The 22969-nt window shown below is 45.0% G+C and overlaps 1 protein-coding gene across 6 annotated transcripts in view; it reads right to left on the bottom strand.

Annotated features, from left to right (window-relative positions):
* Positions 1–22969, bottom strand: part of ubr4 (ubiquitin protein ligase E3 component n-recognin 4) — a 227614-nt gene that overhangs the window by 111367 nt on the left and 93278 nt on the right. For 4 of the 6 annotated variants that reach the window (XM_072478202.1, XM_072478203.1, XM_072478204.1 and 1 more), the window contains exons 33-44: positions 22445–22633; positions 22146–22209; positions 21742–21933; positions 21540–21610; positions 20020–20167; positions 10425–10658; positions 7211–7414; positions 6144–6326; positions 4263–4421; positions 2970–3122; positions 2520–2747; positions 541–698 (exon numbers count right to left, since the gene is read on the bottom strand). In XM_072478202.1, the coding sequence (XP_072334303.1) occupies positions 541–698; positions 2520–2747; positions 2970–3122; positions 4263–4421; positions 6144–6326; positions 7211–7414; positions 10425–10658; positions 20020–20167; positions 21540–21610; positions 21742–21933; positions 22146–22209; positions 22445–22633 (1983 nt within the window). The remainder of the gene's footprint in view (positions 1–540; positions 699–2519; positions 2748–2969; positions 3123–4262; positions 4422–6143; positions 6327–7210; positions 7415–10424; positions 10659–20019; positions 20168–21539; positions 21611–21741; positions 21934–22145; positions 22210–22444; positions 22634–22969) is intronic. The other 2 variants (XM_072478205.1, XM_072478207.1) reach the window with 1 other exon arrangement.

The raw sequence follows: 22969 nt of genomic DNA, 5'->3' as shown, positions 1-22969 counted from the left end.
GCAGGTAGAGACCGTGGGAGGGAGAGCAGGAGGGAAATCATGGGAGGGGGTGGCAGGAAGGAACAAAGAGGGACAAGGAAGAGAGGGAGTAATGGAAAAAGAGGAAAAGTGAAAAGGGAGAGAAGGGAAGAACAGAGGTAGAGTAGAGAGAGAGAGACATAAATAGGTTTATTTGATTTTAGCTGTCTGACACTCTCAGCTGACTCCGTATTAATCCTCCATGGCCCAGAATACACTTGCTATAAACAGCCATGGAGTGAACATGCAAGTTGATATTTCAGATGTAGACACTGTTCTGGCCAAGACACTGTACCTGAAACTTTAACCTGTCTGCTTTCTCTGCAGACACCGTCTGACCTGAGTTTCCAGCATTTAGTTTTTTGTCACCATTCTGTAAACCAATCACTGCTGGGGCATTTAATTAATCAACATAATCACACTACTCAGAAAATGTAAAACTAATACAGCAGGTTCCTCAAAGCTGACAAAAGAAATATTTGTCCGTTATCTCCTGAGAGACAATCCCTAGGTGTCACTGACCTTTTCAGATTGATTGGGAACAGGCGCTGCACTTCCAATGTTGTGCGACTTAGCATGGCAGCAAAGGATTTGCCCTGGCTATAACTAAAAAACAGCATCTGCAGAACATGGGAGTAATAAACAGAGACACCACCACCTGCAACCTGACCATTACTGTCCTGGAAAGAAAGGGAGAAAGAACTATGTTCAGGTGTATACATAGAAGAGAATGCAATGAAAACAACAACCCAATGATGAGTTAAAGCACTATATGTTTTATATTTGAACTTGAGGTTCAGATGTCCCACCAATAAAAACAGCAGAAGGTAGAAGAGTGATAATGTTACAGGGCTAACAATATAGTGAAAGTTACATACATAGAAAATAGGAGTAGGCCATTCGGCCCTTTGAGCCCACTCCTCCATTCATTACGATCATGGCTGAATCGTCAAATTCAATACTTGATCCAGCCTTCTCCTCAGATCCCTGGATCCCTTTAGCCCCAAGAGCTATATCTAATTCCTTCTTGAAATCACAATATTTTGGCTTCCCATATCCCTTGATCCCTTCAGCCCCAAGAGCTATATCTAATATGTTCTTGAAATCACACATTTTGGTCTTAACTAATGGGGTTAATTTAAACCCCACCATGATAGTTTGAAAATTCTGAAAATAAGAAACTTGTATCAGTCAGAGTAACCATGAGACTGTCAGATTATGCGAGTCCAGTCCCACACCAACATTGCTCACTCTTATCTGCCCTCTGAAGTCACACAGCAAACCTATTAAATCACTACAGTCTCAAGGCAATTAGTGTTGGGCAATAAATGCCGGCCTTTACCGCAAACCTGATAATGAAAATAAAACATTTCTGTAACTTTAAGCACCTCCATATATACTTGCATAGAAATTACAACATAAAACAGGCCATTCGGCCCAACATGCCCGCCTAGGTCCTCCTTTCCATCACCATTTCTCTAACCTGTCTTAAATATTCTTAGTTGTCTACAGATTCACTGTCACAGCTAAACAGATTCACTGTCACAGCTAAACGTTTATATTACACCAGAAGATATTATACACCTTGCCATAAAACCCAGTGTTTCCAACAACAATGTTTTGGTCTTATCTACTTCTAAAAATGCTGATTGTAAAACATTGTGCTTCTTGCATACCAGATTAACTGGAAATAATAATCTGGAGACCAGGCAGCTCAAACAATGTGACATTACATAGAGATAAGAAAGGGCTTGATTTAAAGTGGTATTTGTGTTTGGTAGACTGATGGATCAATCCTTAACACAGATGAGGAAGGGCAGAATGTGGCGCAGTGGTTAGCACTGGGACTGCAATGCTGAGGACCCGGATTCGAATCCCGGCCCTGCGTCACTGTCCGTGTGGAGTTTGCACATTCTCCCGTGTCTGCGTGGGTTTCACCCCCACAACCCAAAGATGTACAGGTTAGGTGGATTGGCCACGCTAAATTGCCCCTTAATTGAAAAAAAAAGATTAAAAAATAATTGGGCACTCTAAATTTTTTTTAAAACACAGAAGAGGGGCAGCAGAGGATATTGGAATCTGTTGTTCGGATATGGGTGATAATGGTAAGACATTATCATTTACTGCTCATTTCTAGGAGCCCTGAAGTCACTCAGAGGTGAGACCAGGTAGGGACAGCAAGTTTGTTTCCTTGTCAGCCCTAAATTGTCAGTTTTATTGACCAAAATTTCACAAATCACCAATTTGGGCTTTGAATTTGCAATGTCTGGATTGCAAGTCCAGTCCCTTCACCAGAGGATTTCAAACTAACCCAGACAACCCAATTCTAATTCCTAGCCAAGCCATTCTAGCAACTGAGTTTCACCACTTCCCAGTTGGCTTGTGGTGCTCGATTGAAGAGGCCTTCCATGGTGCCATCACCAACGAGAATATATTATATTTGGATAAAGTGAGTACACTGTACAAAACTCTATGTGAACCTAATCATTTTTTCCACAGACCTTCAGATCCTCGTGTGTGATTTCAAGCACGTTGGTGACGTAGAATGGTCCGTGCTGAGCACTGCTTGCTTCTTCCATCACTTGGGTGTAGATATAACCAGCCGATGACATGATAACAATAATACTCTTCCCTTCTTCGTTGAACAAAAATGTTGTGTCACGGATCTTTGAGCTCGGCAAAAGGAAATAGTACATTGGACTCAAAGCATCAGTGGACAAGTCATAAACCTGTGAGCAGAGGTGAGGACACAGCTGGTGAATGAACTTCAAAATGCACCTCACTTTTAACTTGTTTTGCTGCAGCAGCTTGTGTTGCTAGAGCATGTGAATTGTCCTACTTTAAATTAAAGCAACTTTGAAATGAGGACTAAAACCAGTTTAGCTACTGCATGGTTACACAAGAGAAATGCAGAGCAGATAAAAGATTTTACTCTGCTACCCCAGCCTTACCTTGACAAAATCTGCTGTTATAATCGCAAGCTCTGTCTGTGATCCTGGCAGCCACACTGCTTTAATGATGAAGTTACCAGTGGCGAGTTGTGGATGGAGAACAAGATGATCGGAGACTGATCCTGAATTGCTGAATGTCAGAACATGACAGTCCTGGAGAATGAGGTACATACAGATTACCTTATTGCGATCCGACCATATATTAAAATGTTAAACATGGAACGGGATGACCACGAGATGACCCAGAGAAGCAAAGTCAGTGATCTATGCTTGGCCACAAGGAAATATCTGGAATGTGACCGAGGTCACTTGTCAGTTAGCAATAATACCCCGTCAGCCAGGGAACCTTGAATGGTATGGTGATAACAGTTTTTTAAAATTTCCTCCCCAATGTGATTCCGCAGCTTGAAGCACAGTTTCATGGTCAACAATAGTGATCTCGACATTAACCCAAGGAATTATTATTGATATATGAAACTACACAGTAAGCTGAGCAAACTAATTGACTGAGCAGTCAACACAACCAATCTGACTCTGTCCTCTTTCAATGTCTAATAAGGGAGCACTGATCAATAATGATGCCTTTTCAACACAGATGAGATCCTTTCAGAAGGCTGTGCTTTCCATCACAGCACCATGGTGTTTCCAAAAAGTTTTGGATTTGTGTTTTCATCAAACATGTGCCAGGGCGGCACTTAAATGAAATGAAATGAAAATCGCTTATTGTCACAAGTATGCTTCAAATGAAGTTACTGTGAAAAGCCTCTAGTCGCCACATTCCGGCACCCGTTTGGGGAGGCTGGTACGGGAAGTAAGGCAAAGAGGTAAGACACGGGTGAACATCGAGCATACAATTGCCATAACATAACGAGGTCTCAGGCAGTGCATTCCAGATTGCAATATTCCATTGTATAAAAATTCTAATTTCTCTCTGGACATTTTACCAATTACATTAAATCTGAATCCTCTGCCAGTAGAGCCAGTTTCTCTATTAGAAAACTTGTGACAATTTTGATCACCTCTATTAAAGCTTCTCCTTAACCTTCTCTGTGCTGAGGAGAACAATAAATCCCAGCTTCTTGAGTAACCAAAGTCCTTCATCTTTGATAGCATTTGGCAGCACGGTAGGACAATGGTTAGCACTGCTACCTCATAGCACCATGGACCCGGGTTCAATTCCAAGATTTGAGCAATGTAAACCAAATAGGATTGTATCTAGAGGCAGGGACACAATCCCACCTGAACAAATTCAACAAGAGATGCGTCTTTCTGAAGGTTTCAGGCATCATTTACCTTGAGTCCACACACAGCGAGGTAATCCTCATTACATGGGTTTCCGGTCAGACTCAGAACAGTGAAAGGAACAGGGGCTGAAGCTAGGCGAGTCAAAGTCAGTTTTCGCTTGCTTGAGTCAGCCTGTTTGAGTAGAGCTGATAGCTGCAACACTGTGATCTACAACATGGAAAAAGAAATGGTATCAAGTCTGAACAAAAGATATTCTGTGGATGCATCGGTTGTCAAAATTGGAGCTCCAATGGACTGTCTGTCTGATTTCCAGTCTTGGATAACTTTCTGATCTCACCCATTTCCTCAGGAAATGTCTTGGATTAAACTGGACTGTTCACACCACCAGCATCCAATTGGGTCCTGAGCGGAGGTTTCAACCCCATATGTCACAAAAAACACATTCTTACACTTCTATAACATCGCCCCAGCCCAACGCCTGGCCCCAGCCCAACTACTTCTGAATCCTTTACCAATGCTCGGACATCTCCAGATTTTCCAATGCCCTCTTGACCTGCCTCCCATCCTACCCTCTATAAACTTTAGCTCATCCAAAATAATGACAGGCTAACACTATCCCACATCCAGTCTCATTCATTCGTCCATCCCGTCCTGTGTGCGTGCACTGGTTTCTAGTCACCCTATCTAGAATTTGAAATTCTTACCGTTGTTTTTAAATCCAGCCATGGACTCACCTTTCCATAACCCTGTGAGTTCCTTCAGCCATCCAATCGTGATCCAAACTCTCTACTCCTCCAAATCCAGTCTGCATTCAGCCATCATTGGCAGTGGTACCTTCAAAGTTTAGGATCTCAAACTCTAGAATTCCCTCTTTAAACTCCTCTGCCTCTTCATCTATTTCTCCTCTTTTAAAACTTCACTTAAAACCAGCCCTCTGATCTTGCGCGTTTACCAGTCCTAATATATCTCCTCATTCAGCACTCACTTTTTCTCTTATGCATCTGAAGTACTTTGGAAAGTTATTTCTAAGTTAGTGTTACTCTACCTCAGAAGGCGGTTGAGGTGGACTCACTGAATATTTTTAAGGCGGGAAAGGAATCTATCAATAGGACATCAAAGGTTATCGGGATTAGCTGGGAATGTGGAACTCGAAACACAAACAGGTCAGCCAAGATTTTATCAAACGGCGGAACAGTCTCAAGGGGCCGAATGGCCTATTCTGCTCCTATTTCGTACGTTCATATGTACTAGACAACTGCAAGATTGGGTAGCATGGTAGTACAGTGGTTAGCACAGTTGCTTCACAGCTCCAGAGTCTCAGGTTCGATTCCTGGTTTGGCTCACTGTCTACGGAGTTTGCATGTTCTCCCCGTGTTTGCGTGGGTTTCCTCCGGGTGCTCCGGTTTCCGCCCACAGTCCAAAGATGTGCAGTTTAGGTGTATTGGCCTTGCTAAATTGCCCTTAAGTGTCCAAAAAGGTGGGGTGGGGTTGCTGAGTTACAGGGATAGGGTGGAAGAGGTGTGGGCTTGGGTAGGGTGTTCTTTCAAAAGAAAGGGCTGGTGCGGACTCGATGGGCGAAATGGCCTCCTTCTGCATTGTAAATTCTATGATTCTATGAAGATGTTAACAGTCATTGAAATTGAATTTGATAAATCTGGCAACTTGCAGAACAGCACCTATCAGGTTTGCCTCAAAAATCTAATCAAGTTCATTAACATCCGTCAGGGAAGATGTTTGGTCTATATATGACTTCAGTGCCGGATGTGTGCCTTGTAAACTACTCAGTTGTCAGCTGTAAATGTGCCGTGTGTGGGCTTGACAATGACACTCACGTCTCATGAGCATATAATTAAAAAATGTCTAAATAGTGAGCTACAGTAAATTCCATTCCGGGAGACATTCAAAACCAAGTGTGATAACGAAATGCACCTTTCCCTTCTCGTGGCTAACAGCCAGGTGCTGTCGTCGGCCGTGTGGAGAGGAGAGGACACACATCGCCACACGACGCAGCACGTGTGCACTGATTAGCTGCCGGATTGTCTGCCCTTGGTCCCCGCTGTAGTTCATCCGCACATTCTCAAAGGCCCCTTCCTGAGAACCCAGGGTTGGAACCTACAAGATCAGAACATTCAATTAGAAGCATCTGAGCATCAAAAACCCAACTTGAATAATTCTCATGAAAGCGCACCTTTAAAAAGCAGGACAAAACTGAGAAGCACGTAGCAGCTCAAATCAGACAGAATACAAACACTTCAACATCCCCATCCCACTTGATTAAAAGAAAAGTGCAATGAGCAAAATTATTCTAAATGTAAGAAGCAGAACCGTTAGAATTCCTCCAACAGCAGTTACTCTACCACAGCCTGCCCTGTAATACGCCAGTTCATAATGTACTTTTCCACTCAGGATAGTACCACATAATCTATTCCTGCCACTCTCCTATATCTCTTTATACTTGCAAGGCAAGCAATCAGATCCAAAGAGTAAGGCAGTAGGAACTGCATGTTGAAGTAAAGGTGGAAGAATTCACCCTCATGGAGAACGTGAACTCAACTCTGTAATGTATCTCTGCTTTACAACATATTCCCAATTGTTGTACAAGTCCTGAAAGATGTGCTTGCTAGGTGAATTGGACATTCTGAATTCTTCCTCGGTGCACCCGAACAGGCGCTGGAGTGTGGCGACTAGGGGATTTCCACAGTAACTTCATGCAGTGTTAATATAAGCCTACTTGCGACACTAAGAAAGAATATTATTATTAAATGTATTATTTATGGGTTTCTGTTTGCTGCTCGCATAGTTTGGCATTTTGTGATGGGAGGACCAGTTCTAAAAACAAAATGATATGATAGGAGTGGCTTACGCCATGTGATTTGACTTTGAATGTTACTGGGTCTTTTTTCACTGCTTGTTATGGAGGAATATCACAGTTCACATATATTACACAGCGTTACATCACTCATCATACTCAATTACTGTACCAAACACTTTCTAACCCTTAACACTCCATTTCCAGTTCCAGGGCGTACCATCAGCTGGTCAGTCATTTCCATGTTCTTCTCCATTGTATGTAGATCATCGAGTGCTTGCTGGGCCCGGCTGCTGCTGCCAACCGCCGAGGCTTGCTGGAAATTTGTCTGGATAGCATCCATCAGGAAGACAAGCATATCAAGGACTAACCCAGCAGTGGAGCAACCAGACTAGGAAAAGGGAAGAGGAACAAGGTTAGAAGAAGACAACTGAAACTATGTTCACCTGCCTATGTCAGGAGGACTGGCTGATATAATGGGTTAGATAATGGCCATTCATTTTTGGAATCTGGGTTGAATCCAACCCAAGCTATTGAGATGAAAGTCTCTGCTGATTGTAAGAATCCGATGTGAAATTAATCTCCACAGTCTCAACCAAGCTGCCAGTGACCAAGTGGCTAGACGCTCAGAACCATGGATGAACAGCAAGCATAAAACCAGATGACAGGTGCAAAAAATACTAATGGAACATTGTTTTTTGTCTCAAGGGAACAGGAATACAAAGGTGCATAAAGTTGTGTTACAGCTTGAGGTCTGGTCAGACCCCATCTGCAGTATGCCATCAGTTCTGGGCACTGGACCTAAGAAAGGACACACTGGCATTTTTAGGGGTGCATAGCAGATTCACCAGATTGTAAATCATGAGACAGGTTGCATATCTACATTTGTATTCAGTAGAATATGGAAGATTAAAGGATAAAAGAAATGAGGTGTTTCAGATGATTGCAAGATTTGATAGGGACAGTGCAGCGGGTTGCATTACTAGGTATCGTATCCATGCTCGACTTGCAATGGGAGTGTTCGATGGAACAGTATACAGGGAGTTTTACTCTGTAACTAATCTGTGCTATACCTGTCATTAGAGTACTTATTGTTACTACAAGTTCCAGAAATAGAAAGCAATGTATTCCCATCTTTTATCGCACTAATCCACAGTAGAAATGTGGTTTTGCCTCATAAAACATTAAGCTTGTTTGCTAGATACACTCCAAACCCCCTTGGACAGGAATGCCAAATCACCAGTGTGCACATAAATGTTGTTCTTTAAGGTCAAGCAACAATTTAATAATATTGTTCAACAAGTTTAATCACAGTGCTCAGAGGTGGGCAGTGCCAGCAACAAAACGGGAAACACAAGAGCAAAAACTGCAACAGTCGACAATTTTTTCAGCTCCAGCCAGCAATAACCATCAGCTGGCAAAAAGCCACTGATCTCAAATCTAACAAACAACTAAAATGTTTCTCAGCACTGAAAAAAAAAATCTGCACAGCCTAAAGGAACAAATTACTTTAAAGCTGTATTGCATTGGACATATCGCTTTCAAACACTGCTCTTTTGAACTATCTCTCCCTCTCCACAGTGCACTTGCATTGATCACTGGGAGCACAGAAGAGTAGCCAGTAACCCATTGGAAAGCATGCACTCTGAATCGCAGAACAAAGTGAACTGTATCCCAAGGCACTTACTGATACCTGATTCAATTGCTAGACTGTCATGGGTCTCCTGGTTTTCAACGAAAACAAACAACTGAACACATGTCAGGACAGGTAAAACAAATCTCAACTACACAGCCAAACACCCACCGCACATGGAGGTGGTGTTGAAATGGCATGATGATATGTAGCTAGAGTTAAATAATTTCCTCACACACACCTCACACAGCCACAAACACACACCTCACAGAGCAGGACGGACACAGACACCTCACATATCCACACAAACCTCACATATCCACACATACCTCACATATCCACACACACCTCACATAGCCACACACACCTCACTGCCACACACACACACCTCACATAGCCACACACACACACCTCACATAGCCACACACACACACCTCACATAGCCACACACACACACCTCACATAGCCACACACACACACCTCACATAGCCACACACACCTCACATAGCCACACACACACCTCACATAGCCACACACACACCTCACATAGCCACACACACACCTCACATAGCCACACACACACCTCACATAGCCACACACACCTCACATAGCCACACACACCTCACATAGCCACACACACCTCACATAGCCACACACACCTGACACAGCCACAAACACCTGACACAGCCACAAACACCTGACACAGCCACAAACACCTAACACAGCCACAAACACCTGACACAGCCACAAACACACACACGACTCACAGCATAAGTAAGGAACTTATGCTAAACTTTTATAACTTAGTGGTTAGGCCTCTGCTGGACGGTCATGCCCAATTTGGGCACCACACATTAGGAAGGATGTTAAGAGCTTGGGAGGGATACAGCGGTGTATTGGAATCATATCAGGGATAAGGGACTTCAGTTATGCAGAGATAACAGAAACGGAGATTGCTCTCCCTAGAGTAGAGAAATTAAGGGGAGACAATATATGTTCAAAATCATGAAAAATGATGTTGAGGGTAAATATGAAAAATGATTTCAGCAAATGGTGGAAGCAGATTAATTAGTAATTTTCAAAAGGAATTAATTATTGCTTATGTTTTCAGGGCTATGAGGGAAGAACAGGGAAGCAGGGTAATTGGACCATTCTCTCAAAATGGCTAGCAGACACAATGGGCTGAAAGGCCTTTGTCCGTGCTGTAACATTATTTACCCCACTAAGCTTCTTCTCTTCTCAGAAGGCGTTGAATCTTGTTGGGGCTTAATTTCTAAGGGCGTCACATACCTTTTGACAACAAATGGCCATTTGTCCTGTGAACCTCGACAGTGAGTGCTGCTGAGCTATTCCTCCGAAGAAGGTGTCACATGTGCAACACATCCTGTCCTGACTTGATGGTCACATGCAATTTGCAGGTGTTATCGCCAGGAAACCATCAACCCCAAAAACATTTGTTGATCTCACATTTCCTCCCCAATGTCCCAGGTAATGCAAAAACAGCACAGATCCAGGAGTCAAATGCAACACACCCCAATCTGTACGTGTCAACTGCTTGTTATCTTGATTATATAAGGCACAGGGAATCTGCGACGTAAAGCTTGCAGAGTGAGTTCTGAGTGCTTATATAACTAAAATCATTATTTTATGAAATCCTTCAAAATGACTCCAAGTATAGCATTCCTATATCAAACAGCCTTGTAACTCACTGACCAACTATCCCACTGCATGAGTGGACTTTGTCTCTCAATTCGGACAACATACTCACCACTTGGCTCTGCAGCTCCTCCCTGCAGCCCTCAATCTGTTTACACAAAGTACTCTTCTTTGGTTTGTCATCCTCACCGGTCTTGCCATCTGCACTCATCAATTTGCATTTATCTGCTGGTGAAGTGCTTTGGTGTCGCAGGGCACTTTCTGGGACACGGGGCTCATTCTGGAAGGCGGATGATTCCTTCAAGGTAGAGCTGATTCCACTGCTTGGACTCCGTTTTACCAGAGCCTGCCGAAACAGCAATATTGTATTTGTCAATTGACATTAAAAAGGACCCACAGAAAAAAGAATTTGGAAAATAGGCAACCAAACTGCAGCCACCACTGGTGGCCCTCATTGTTCAGTCTTACTGAAAACTGATATTGCTTCATCTTGTAAGTTTAGAAAGGTTTGTTTTATTGCTGTCATTTATTGATGGATAAATCCTAAATTAGACATTAAGATCTGTTAGTGTTAGCAACTCAAAATACAAAAATAAACGGGGACAGGAGTTTCACTTATATTCGGCTCCAAGGCCCACAATGTTTAAAGAAGAATGATGAAGTCTCCTAAATTGCGCTGGCTTGGACATAATCTTTACTAGCTTTGCAGACAAGGCTGGAAATGTTTGTGGTTAAAAATGGGTAACCCAGTTCTGCTAGGTTAGGAAATTCTTTACCCGAGATCCGTGGAGGCAGGATTAGTGAATATCTTAGAAGCGGAGTTAGAATGACTCCCTCTAGGGTACAAATGTACCAATGACATAGGTAGGGCTGGGAAAGAGGTTCTGCTGTGGGATTCTGAGCCGCTCAGGGCCAAATTAAAAAGTAGAACCTCAAGGTGATAATCTTTAGATCATTACCTGAGCCACAAGAAAATTGGACGAAGGTAAATAAAATTAGAGAGATGAATGCACGGCTCAAAGGTTGATGTGGGATAGATGGATTTTGATTCATGGGGCACTGGTACGAGTACTGTGGAAATGGGCGATGTACCGTTGGGGCGGACTACATCTAAACTGTGCTCGGATAAGTTCTGGCAAATTATATAACTGGGGCGGTAGAGGGGCTTCAAATTAAATAGTGGCAAGAGGGGATCACTTGAGAGGATAAAAGCAAATTACTGCGGATGCTGGAATCTGAAACAAAAAAGAAAATGCTGGAAAATCTCAGCTGGTCTGGCAGCATCTGTAGGGAGAGAAAAGAGCTAATGTTTCGAGTCCGATGACTCTTTGTCAAAGCTAACAGACAGAGAAAGTGGCAAATATTTATACTGTGGAGTGAGAATGAAAGATTCTCACTCCACAGTATAAATATTTCCCATTTTCTCGGTTTAATTTTCTCCTATTTAATAGCTGCCTGACCTGCTGAGATTTTCTGGCATTTTCTCTTTCGCATCACTTGAAAGGAGATACAGTAAAAGGAAACAACAAAATAATAGAGCAGGCCAGCAATTTGGGGAATGATTGCCAGATAGAGACTAGAATGGACAGAACAGCAGATAAGGTCAGAGATTGCAAAAATGGTAAAAACAAAGAGTTTAACACCCTGGATCTGAATGCATGGAGCATTTAGGGATGAGCTGTTAGCACAAATAGACATAAATATGTATGACCTGATAGGCATTACAGATACATGGTTGAAAGCTGGGACCAAAGTGTTGAAGGGTGTTTGAAATATCAGAAGGACAGGCAGCTCAGGAAAGGTGGCAGTGTAGTTCTGTTAATTAAGGATGACATTTAGTTCAGTACTGGAGTCGGTTTGGCTACAGATTAGAAATATTAAAGCTGAATGGGAGGGGGGTGGGAGAGGGAGCTGCGCCACAAGAGGCGGGTCAGCTACAGAGATGTTCCCGCACCAGAAAGATAATGGCGGGAAGATAGGTGCAAGGTAGATGGGAGTTCCCCACACGGGGGGTCAAGGAGTGAGCAGGAGAAGCCGGGGTCAGTTGAAGTCAGCTGACTTGCGGAAGTAATATGGGGGGAGCAATCACGCTAGAGGGGGATCTAGCGGGGGGGGGGGGGGGGGGGGGGGGATAACTGGGTTGCTGCTGCAGAAATCAAAGAGGAACTGGCTAAAGAAAGGGTGGTCGGGGCTGGAATGCGACACCTGGGGAACGAGTGGGAGCGCGGAATCGGGAGGTGGGACTGGCCTAGAGAGGGTGATGGCTAGTCGACACGGGAAGGGGGCAGGTAGCCCCCTAGTGAGGCTGATCACGTGGAACGTGAGAGGCCTAAATGGACCGATTAAAAGGGCCCGAGTGCTCGCGCACTTGAAAGGACTGAGGGCAGACGTGGCTATGCTCCAGGAGACGCACCTGAAGGTGGCGGACCAAGTTAGGTTAAGGAAAGGATGGGTGGGACAGGTGTTCCATTCAGGGCTAGATGCAAAGAATAGAGGGGTGGCCATACTGGTGGGGAAACGGGTATCATTCGAAGCAAGGAGCATTGTAGCAGATAGTGGAGGCAGATATGTAATGGTGAGTGGCAGGCTGGAGGGAATGGAGGTTGTGTTGGTTAACGTATATGCCCCGAATTGGGACGATGCGGGATTTATGAGGCGGATGCTGGGACGTATACCGGACCTGGAGGTAGGAAACTTGATAATGGGGGGAGACTTCAACACCGTGCTAGACCCAGGGTTAGATAGATCCAGATCTAAGACCGGAAGAAGGCCGGCAGCGGCCAAGGTGCTTAAGGGGTTTATGGACCAAATGGGGGGAGTGGATCCATGGCGATTTCTTAGACCGAGGACCAGGGAGTTCTCCTTCTTCTCCCATGTTCATAAGGTGTACTCCCGGATAGATTTTTTTGTTTTGGGAAGGTCGTTGATCGAGGGTGGAAGAAACTGAGTATTCAGCCATAGCTATTTCGGATCATGCCCCACATTGGGTGGACCTGGAACTAGGAGAGGAGAGGGAGCAGTGTGCACTCTGGCGATTAGATGTGGGATTGTTGGCGGATGAGGGAGTCTGTGGAAGAGTGCGGGGATGTATCGAGAGGTACCTGGAGGCCAATGACGCCGGGGAGGTCCGAGTGGGAGTGGTATGGGAAGCACTAAAGGCGGTGGTCAGAGGAGAGCTGATCTCCATCAGGGCCCACAAAGGGAAAACAGAGGCCAAGGAAAGGGAAAGACTACTGGGGGAGATCTTAAGGGTGGACAGAGAATTTGCGGAGACCCCGGAGGAGGGACTGTACAGGGAGAGACGACGACTCCAGACGGAGTTCGACCTTCTGACCACCAGGAGGGCGGAGGTGCTGTGGAGGAAGGCACAGGGGGTGAGGTATGAACATGGGGAAAAGGCAAGTCACCTGTTGGCCCATCAGTTGCGAAAGAGGACAGCGGCGAGGGAGATAGAGGGAATTAGAGACGAAAAGGGAGCTACGGTGCGGAGAGCAGGGAAGATAAACGGGGTGTTTAAGACCTTTTACGAAAGACTTTATAGGTCCCAACCCCCGGAGGGAAGAGAGGCGATGCGGCAGTTCCTGGACCAATTAAGGTTCCCAAGGGTGGAGGAGCAGGAGGCGGAAGGCCTGGGGGCACCAATTGGGGTGGACGAGGTTACCAAGGGGCTGGGGAATATGCAGGCAGGGAAGGCTCCGGGACCAGATGGGTTCCCGGTGGAATTTTATAGAAAATATGTGGACCTGCTGGCCCCGCTGTTGGTGAGGACTTTTAACGAGGCCAGGGAAGGAGGGACTCTACCCCCGACAATGTCGGAGGCGACGATATCGCTAATTTTGAAGCGGGATAAAGATCCGCTGCAGTGTGGGTCCTATAGGCCTATTTCACTATTAAATGTGGATGCCAATTTGCTAGCAAAGGTGCTGGCATCGAGGATAGAGGACTGTGTCCCGGGGGTGATGCACGAAGACCAGACAGGATTCGTAAAGGGGCGACAACTAAATGTCAACGTGCGACGGCTATTAGGGGTGATAATAATGCCCCCAGTAGAGGGGGAGGCAGAGATAGTGGCGGCAATGTATGCAGAGAAGGCATTTGACAGGGTGGAGTGGGAGTACCTATGGGAGGTGCTGAGGAGGTTCGGGTTCGGGAATGGGTTTATTAGCTGGGTCAAACTCCTTTATGGGGCCCCAACGGCAAGTGTGGTCACAGGTCGGCAAAGATCGGAGTATTTCCGACTATACAGGGGAACAAGACAGGGATGCCCGCTATCTCCATTACTGTTCGCGTTGGCAATTGAACCACTGGCCATGGCGCTGAGAGACTCCAGGAAATGGAGAGGGGTGATTAGAGGGGGAGAAGAACACCGAGTGTCACTCTACGCGGATGACCTACTGTTGTATGTGACGAACCCAGTCGGGGGGATGACAGAGGTCATGCAGATATTGAGGGAGTTCGGAGATTTCTCGGGATATAGGCTTAACATGGGGAAGAGTGAACTTTTCGTGATACACCCTGGGGACCAGAGTAGAGGGATAGATGGCCTGCCTCTAAGGAAAGTGGAAAGAAACTTCCGATACCTGGGGATTCAGATAGCCAGGAGCTGGGGAACCTTACACAGACTTAATCTGACACGACTGGTAGAACAAATGGAAGAGGACTTCAAGAGGTGGGACATGCAGCCACTGTCACTGGCAGGCAGGGTGCAGGCAATTAAGATGATGGTCCTCCCGAGGTTCCTATTTGTATTCCAATGTCTCCCTATGCTGATCACTAAGGCCTTCTTTTAAAAAATAGACAGGAGCATCACAAGCTTCGTGTGGGCAGGGAAAGTCCCGAGGGTAAGGAGGGGGTTCTTACAACGTAGCAGAGACAGAGGGGGACTTGCGCTGCCGAATTTGGGCGACGACTATTGGGCCGCCAATGTGGCGATGATCCGTAAATGGATGATAGAGGGAGAGGGAGCGGCGTGGAAAAGACTAGAGAGAAAGTCCTGTAAAGGGACGAGTCTAGAGGCGCTGGTGACGGCGCCACTACCGTTCTCACCAAACAAATTTACCACAAATCCAGTGGTGGCGGCAACATTAAATATCTGGGGACAATGGAGGCGACAGAGAGGTGTGCTGGGAGCCCTGGTGGGGTCCTCAATCAGGAACAACCATAGGTTTGCCCCAGGGAGGATGGATGGAGGATTCCAGAGCTGGCACCAGTTGGGAATTAGGAGGGTGGGAGATTTATTTATAGATGGGACGTTTGCGAGCTTGGGAGTGCTGGAGGAAAAGTATAAGCTGCCCCGGGGAAATTTCTTTAGGTATATGCAGGTGAGGGCATTCACAAGACAACAGGTGAGGGAATTTCCATTGCTCCCGACACAGGGGATCCAGGATAGAATGCTCTCGGGGGTGTGGGTCGGGGAGGGCAAGGTGTCAGAGATATACCGAGAGATGAGAGAAGAGGGGGAGGAGCTGGTGGGCGAACTAAAAGGAAAGTGGAAAGAAGAGCTCGGGGAGGAGATAGAGGAGGGTCTGTGGGCTGATGCCCTAAGCAGGGTAAATTCCTCTTCCTCGTGCGCCAGTCTTAGCCTGATTCAATTTAAGGTGCTACATAAGAGCACACATAACAGAAAGGTTGAGCAGGTTCTTTGGAGCGGAGGACAAGTGTGGGAGGTGCGGCGGAAGCCCGGCAAACCACACACATATGTTTTGGTTGTGCCCGGCACTGGAGGGGTATTGGAGGGGAGTGACGGGAGTGATTTCGAAGGTGGTGAAGGTCCGGGTGAAACCAGGCTGGGGGTTAGCTTTATTTGGAGTTGCGGATGAGCAGGGTGTGCAGGAGGCGAAAGAGGCCGACGTCGTGGCCTTTGCGTCCTAGTAGCCCGGCGTAGGATTTTACTCATGTGGAAGGAAGCGAAACCCCGGACTGGAGGCCTGGATAAACGATATGGCGGGGTTCATAAAACTGGAGCAGATTAAGTTTGCACTGAGAGGATTGGCTCAAGGGTTCACCAGAACGTGGCAACCATTCCTCAACTACCTAGCGGAACGTTAGAGGGAAGATAGATGACCAGCAGCAGCAACCCGGGGGGGGGGAGAAGTTTCATTTTATGTTAATTAATTAGTTTACCATGTTGGTTAGTTACTTTTATTAGACTGTGGTTATCACGTTACATGTACTGTTAAAAAAAATTTTTTTAATGTTTGATGTGTAAGGGGGAAAAAATTGTGATCGAAAAATTTCAATAAAATATATTTTAAAAAAAAAGAAAGAAATATTAAAGCTACGAGGTTACTTGTGTGAGTAGTTACACCGTAGAAAGAGCATTCAGGAAGTAATAAATGAGGCATGTAAGACAGGTACCTCAAACATCATGGGAGACTTTAATCTAGATGTAGACTGGGAGAATCATTTTGGCAAAGGTAGCCTGGAAAATTAGTTCGTAAGAACACTTTCTTAGAGCAGTATGCTCTAGAGCCACTAGGGAGCAGACTATCCTGGACCTAATAATGTGCACTGAAACAGGATCAATCGACAACCCTCATGGTAAAGGAGCCTCTAAGTGACAGCAATCACAACATGATAGATTGTCATGTCCAGTTTGAAAGCAAGAAGTATGGGTCCATGACGAGTATTTTACTAGCATACGAATTAAGAGCAGGAGTAGGCATGTCAAGGGCAGCACGGTGGCACAGCAGGTTAGCCCTGCTGCCTCACGGCGCCGAGGCCCTAGGTTTGATCCCGACTCTGGGTCACTGTCCGTGTGGAGTTTGCACCTTCTCTTCGTGTTTGTGTGGGTTTTGCTCCCACAACCCAAAGATGTGCAGGTTAGGTGGATTGCCTATGCTAAATTTCCCCTTAATTGGAAAAACTGAATTGGGTACGCTAAATTTACAAAAAGGAGTAGGCATGTTCACTCGACAGGGAATTAAAAGGACAGGTCCTGGAACCATGAAAAGCATGGGACAGTGAGGTGTAGTGGGAGTTATTTGGGGGGGGGAGGGGGGTCTGTCATTATCACTGGACTAGTAATCTAGAGACCCAGGATATGCTCTGGGGAATTGGGTTTAAATCTCACCATTGCAGATGGTGACATGTAATTCAATGAAAATCTGAATTTGAAGTCTAATGATGACCATGAAATCATTGTCGATTGTCGTAAAATCCCATCTGGTTCACTAGTATTTAGGGAAGGAAATCTGCAGTCCTTACTTGGTCTGGCCTACATATAGACTGTGCTGTATTGTTCTTTAGGGTTTTGGCTAAATGTGCTATCATGACCGGTACAGGCTTGGAGGGTAAAGGGCCTGTTTCTATGCTGTATTGTTCTTTGTCCTTTGTACATGTGACTCCAGATCCACAGCAATGTGATTGACTCTCATATGCCCTAGGGATGGGCAATGAATACCGGCCCATCCAGCGACCCCAACATGTGGGTGAAGGGAGGGTCAAGGTAAGTGATGTGGGGGTGGAAGTAAATTGTCTCATCAATGGACAGGATATTAGAGTTTGAAGCTCAGCTTGGCTTGAACAGGACACAGTTGGAATTTTAATTTTTGGCCTGAGCAAGCATCCAGGTAGAGGTGAAGCCAGAGTGAGAGTGAGGAGTTTTGCGTGAGCACCAAAAAGGATGGCTTAGCCAAAAGATACAGCTGGTTGAGCCAAAAGATAGAGCTGGTTGTCAGTAGCATACATATGAAAGCTGAAGCCATGTCTATAGTTAATCTAATCAAAACGTGACATATAAATGTGGAAGAGGGGTGAAAGTTGGAAACTGGGGTAATATTGAGGTTATCCTGTGGATCAGGCACAGAATCTTTCGCTACAGATCCTCTTATTATTAAACAGGGGCAAGTGTTCTATAGAACATTACATACAGCGCAGTACAGGCCCTTCGGCCCTCGATGTTGCGCCGACCTGTGAAGCCACTCTAAAGCCCATCTACACTATTCCCTTATCGTCCATATGTCTATCCAATGACCATTTGAATGCCCTTAGTGTTGGCGAGTCCACTACTGTTGCAGGCAGGGCATTCCACGCCCTTACTACTCTCTGAGTAAAGAACCTACCTCTGACATCTGTCCTATATCTATCCCCTCAATTTAAAGCTATGTCCCCTCGTGCTAGACATCACCATCCGAGGAAAAAGGCTCTGACTGTCCACCCTATCCAATCCTCTGATCATCTTGTATGCCTCAATTAAGTCACCTCTAACCTTCTTCTCTCTAACGAAAACAGCCTCAAGTCCCTCAGCCTTCCCTCATAAGATCTTCCCTCCATACCAGGCAACATTCTGGTAAATCTCCTCTGCACCCTTTCTAATGCTTCCACATCCTTCCCATAATGCGGCGACCAGAATTGCACGCAATACTCCAAATGCGGTCGCACCAGAGTTTTGTACAGCTGCAACATGACCTCATGGCTCCGAAACTCAATCCCTCTACCAATAAAAGCTAACACACCGTACGCCTTAACAACCCTCTCAACCTGGGTGGCAACTTTCAGGGATCTATGTACATGCTGGACACCGAGATCTCTCTGCTCATCCACACTACCAAGAATCTTACCATTAGCCCAGTTCTCTGTCTTCCTGTTATTCCTTCCAAAATGAATCACCTCACACTTTTCTGCATTAAACTCCATTTGCCACCTCTCAGTCCAGTGCTGCAGCTTATCTATGTCCCTCTGTAACTTGTAACATCCTTCCGCACTGTCCACAACTCCACCGACTTTACGTATCATCTGCAAATTTACTCACCCATCCTTCTACGCCCTCCTCCAGGTCATTTATAAAAATGACAAACAGCAGTGGCCCCAAAACAGATCCTTGCGGTACACCACTAGTAACTAGACTCCAGTCTGAACATTTCCCATCAACCACCACCATTTGTCTTCTTCCAGCTAGCCAATTTCTGATCCAAACTGCTAAATCACCCTGAATCCCATGCCTCCGTACTTTCTGCAGTAGCCTACCGTGGGGAACCTTATCAAACGCTTTACTGAAATCCATATACACCACATCAACTGCTTTACCCTCATCCACCTGTTTGGTCACCTTCTCAAAGAACTCAATAAGGTTTGTGAGGCACGACCTACCCTTCACAAAACCGTGTTGACTATCTCTAATCAAATTATTCCTTTCCAGATGATTATACATCCTATCTCTTATAAACCTTTCCAAGACTTTGCCCACAACAGAATTAAGGCTCACTGGTCTATCGTTACCGGGGTTATCTCTACTCCCCTTCTTGAACAAGGGGACAACATTTGCTATCCTCCAGTCTTCTGGCACTATTCCTGTAGACAAAGATGACTTAAAGATCAAAGCCAAAGGCTCAGCAATCTCCTCCCTAGCTTCCCAGAGAATCCTAGGATAAATCCCATCCGGCCCAGGGGACTTATCTATTTTCACACTTTCCAGAATCTGTGTCCAACAGAGATGGAACAGAAGTATGTGGAATGGGTAACTTGGGAAAGTTTACCCCCCTCCAGACCGCAGGACTGGTGCCACCGTCAAAGGATACAACTCCTGGTAGTTCCCTTCCAGTTGGCAAAAATCACATGGGCTTTAAAGACACGTGAACAAGGATGCAAAGAGAATCTGAAATGCTGCCACCAAATTAATTTGCAGAAGCAGTGACTGACAGATGGTGTAATGATGCACCAGATTGGTTTCATTTTTGCCTTCAGTACAATCTATTTCCATCACATACTTGACAACTTCCATCTTCCTTTGCACCGCAGTCACAGAAAAATGATCCATACTTGGCATAAGAAATCTCATGATCCTTGTGACAGACTTTAGCGCAAATTGTACAAACTCCTACTCCTTCCACCATTTTACAGGTGTGACAGTGATACCTGAAACAGAAAGATTAGATTGAATCAGTTTATCCTACCTCATTCAGTCATACTTAATCGCGAACAAACAAATTTGATGTTACGACACAAACTTTGTGATTTCCACCATTAACAAAGAAGAATAGATCACAGAAGTTTCCTTTCCAAACAGTGGCAAAACAGTGTGTTGTCAAGCAACCTTCTCCCATTATCAAAAACAGGGCAGAACATTCCATTTGATGTTCTCCGCAGAGAGAAGTGTGCTTAAGGACAATGGCAGAACCAATGCCTGCTAACTGTATCTGTAACAATGCAGTAATCATCTAAACACATTAACTGCCAGTTTCACTCTGATCTACGAAACTATGAAATGTATTACTGATTCTTATTTTGCTTCCATCTCTAATACAGGAGGTTAACATTATCCCTTAAAATTGGATTTCAGAACCAGCGCAAGGGCCATATTTATTGCACATCTTCCTAGTTGTCGGGCACCAGCAGTGACTTGGTAGTAGTCCTCCTACCCGAGTCAAAAGGCCAAATGTTCAAGTTCCACTCCAAAGATGCCAACATAATCTAAGTTCAGCAAGGGGCTTCTGAATTATCAGAGGTGCCATCTTTTTAAGTGGGTGTTTGGCCATGGACCTATCCATCATTTTAAGTGAACGTAAAAGAATCCAGGGCACTATTTTGAAGGGGAGTTCTCCTCACTATCCTGGCCAATAGTTCTCCCTCGACCATTACCACCTCTGGTCACTGTCTCACTGCTGCCTGTGGGACGCCGCTGTGTGCAGATTGACTGTCATATTTCCTACATTGCAACTGTACCTACACTTCCAAGCAATTTATTTGATTGTAAAATGCTTCAGGGCATCCTGAGGTTGTAAAAGAACACTATCTAACTGTAAGTCTTTCTACTTTTAGTTATCCTGAGGAGGGAAGAGCTTCACCCTGAGCCACTGTAACCCTTGGATTGATGATACTTTCACTCTGGAGGGGTTAGGTCCAAGTGGAGTGGGGAGAGATCGTTGAGCTGGGATGATTTGACGGACCTAAATCCCAAATCTCAAGATGGCGCCGGAGCGAGGTGACTCTCTGCGAGCTCTCCCAAACAGATCCACTTTTTACTTAACTTATACTCGTTCTCATCTTTTAAAAATACATTGTATATGTTGTGTTGCCCTATTATGTATTTTCTTTTATTCCCTTTTCTTCTTTCCATGTACTTAATGATCTGTTGAGCTGCTCGCAGAAAAATACTTTTCACTGTACCTCGGTACACGTGACAATAAACAAATCCAATCCAATCCATCTCTAACTCACTCTACCAGAATGAAAAGTTCTGGAGCCCACACACACACCATCAGCTTAACAAAAGGACTAATATTCTCACCAGTGCTGGTTCATGAATTCCTTCTGCGTAATTGTGAATGTGCAGAGCTTGTTACACAAGGAATCTTCATCCTGGAAGGGGGGGGGGTGAGAGAGGGAGAGAAAAGAAATTCCACTCACTACAGGTGCAATCAGCTATAATGTTCTTGTCAGTTTACAATACATTGAATAAAATAGTTTCAGCAGACTGGCAAACTACTCACTGAGTCCTCTGCTTGCGAGTCCTCTTCTTCTACAACGAGATCTTCCACCCAATCAGAATCAACCTCAATTGCTCTTTCCTCACCATCCACCACCAGGTGCGTCGATCCCGGCCCGCTATTCTGTCGCATGGCATTCATGACATCGGCAAGATAGGACATGATGTGACATGCACAGTCAAGCATGCCTACATGCTGCACAAGAGAGAAATGTTAAGGTGGGAGTCAAAAGCAGATGTATTCAAACTGCTCCCAGATCAAATCATATTGCGTGCTGGGGGGGTATGCAGAAAAAGGGACACAATTTTTAAAAATAAATTTTTGCAAAATCCGGGATTATGGATTTTTAAGCACACATCAATTTCCTACAGTTATTCCTACTACCTCAACATCCCCCCATAACTCACCTTCCCCTGGGTTACATTCGCTCCCACCTTTTCCAAGACATTCTTCTGAGAAAGATATTTTTTACTGAAAAACAAAGACGTAACCATTTACAGTCACAGAAATTGAATATGCTGAACTAAGAACAATTAAATGCAACTCCCACCCACAAGAAGTTTGGTCCAACCTAAAACATGTAATGTTTTAGAACGCATGCAAAGCAGTTAATTAAAATCACTGCCAAACCTAGTTCATCTCAAGAGGTGACCACTTTCCTGGTCTGATGTATTGTAATCACTCACCCAGTTAATGACATACTCACCATTTCCCTAACCAGTCTACAGCTGCACGGTGAAGCTGCAAGTGTCCTCCTCCCTGCCCAGCACTGGCCAATGTTGCCATAACAACCATGAGCTCTGGGAATCCTGTTCCATCACCGTTGGACAACATTTCCGCTGCCATGGGGATAAGTGTGTTGAGTAACACAGTACAGACACCTTCTCCAACTTGGCTAAAGAAGAGACAAGAACAGATTAGCACCAACTATTAACCAACAATAGAAACTTTCAAAAGAGAATTGGGTAAATACTTGAAGGGAAAAAATCTGCAAGGCTATGGGGAAAGAGCCGGACAATAGAACTAATTGGATAGCTCTTTCAAAGAGTTGGCACAGACATTATACCACTTTCTGTGATTAGAAATACAGGTTTCAGTAGTGGGTCCCAGTAAACAATTTACCTCCATGCCACAGAGTAGAGTGTTTAAATGCACCAGTGCAATTGATCACAAGTGGTTCAGTCAGATATTAGTGTAAATCAGGAGTTGTCACTGTAAGACTGAAGAAGTT

This window comes from Scyliorhinus torazame, chromosome 16 (assembly GCF_047496885.1).
Source record: "Scyliorhinus torazame isolate Kashiwa2021f chromosome 16, sScyTor2.1, whole genome shotgun sequence".
NCBI classification, from domain to species: domain Eukaryota; kingdom Metazoa; phylum Chordata; class Chondrichthyes; order Carcharhiniformes; family Scyliorhinidae; genus Scyliorhinus; species Scyliorhinus torazame.
This window is presented reverse-complemented; position numbering and strand designations above follow the sequence as displayed.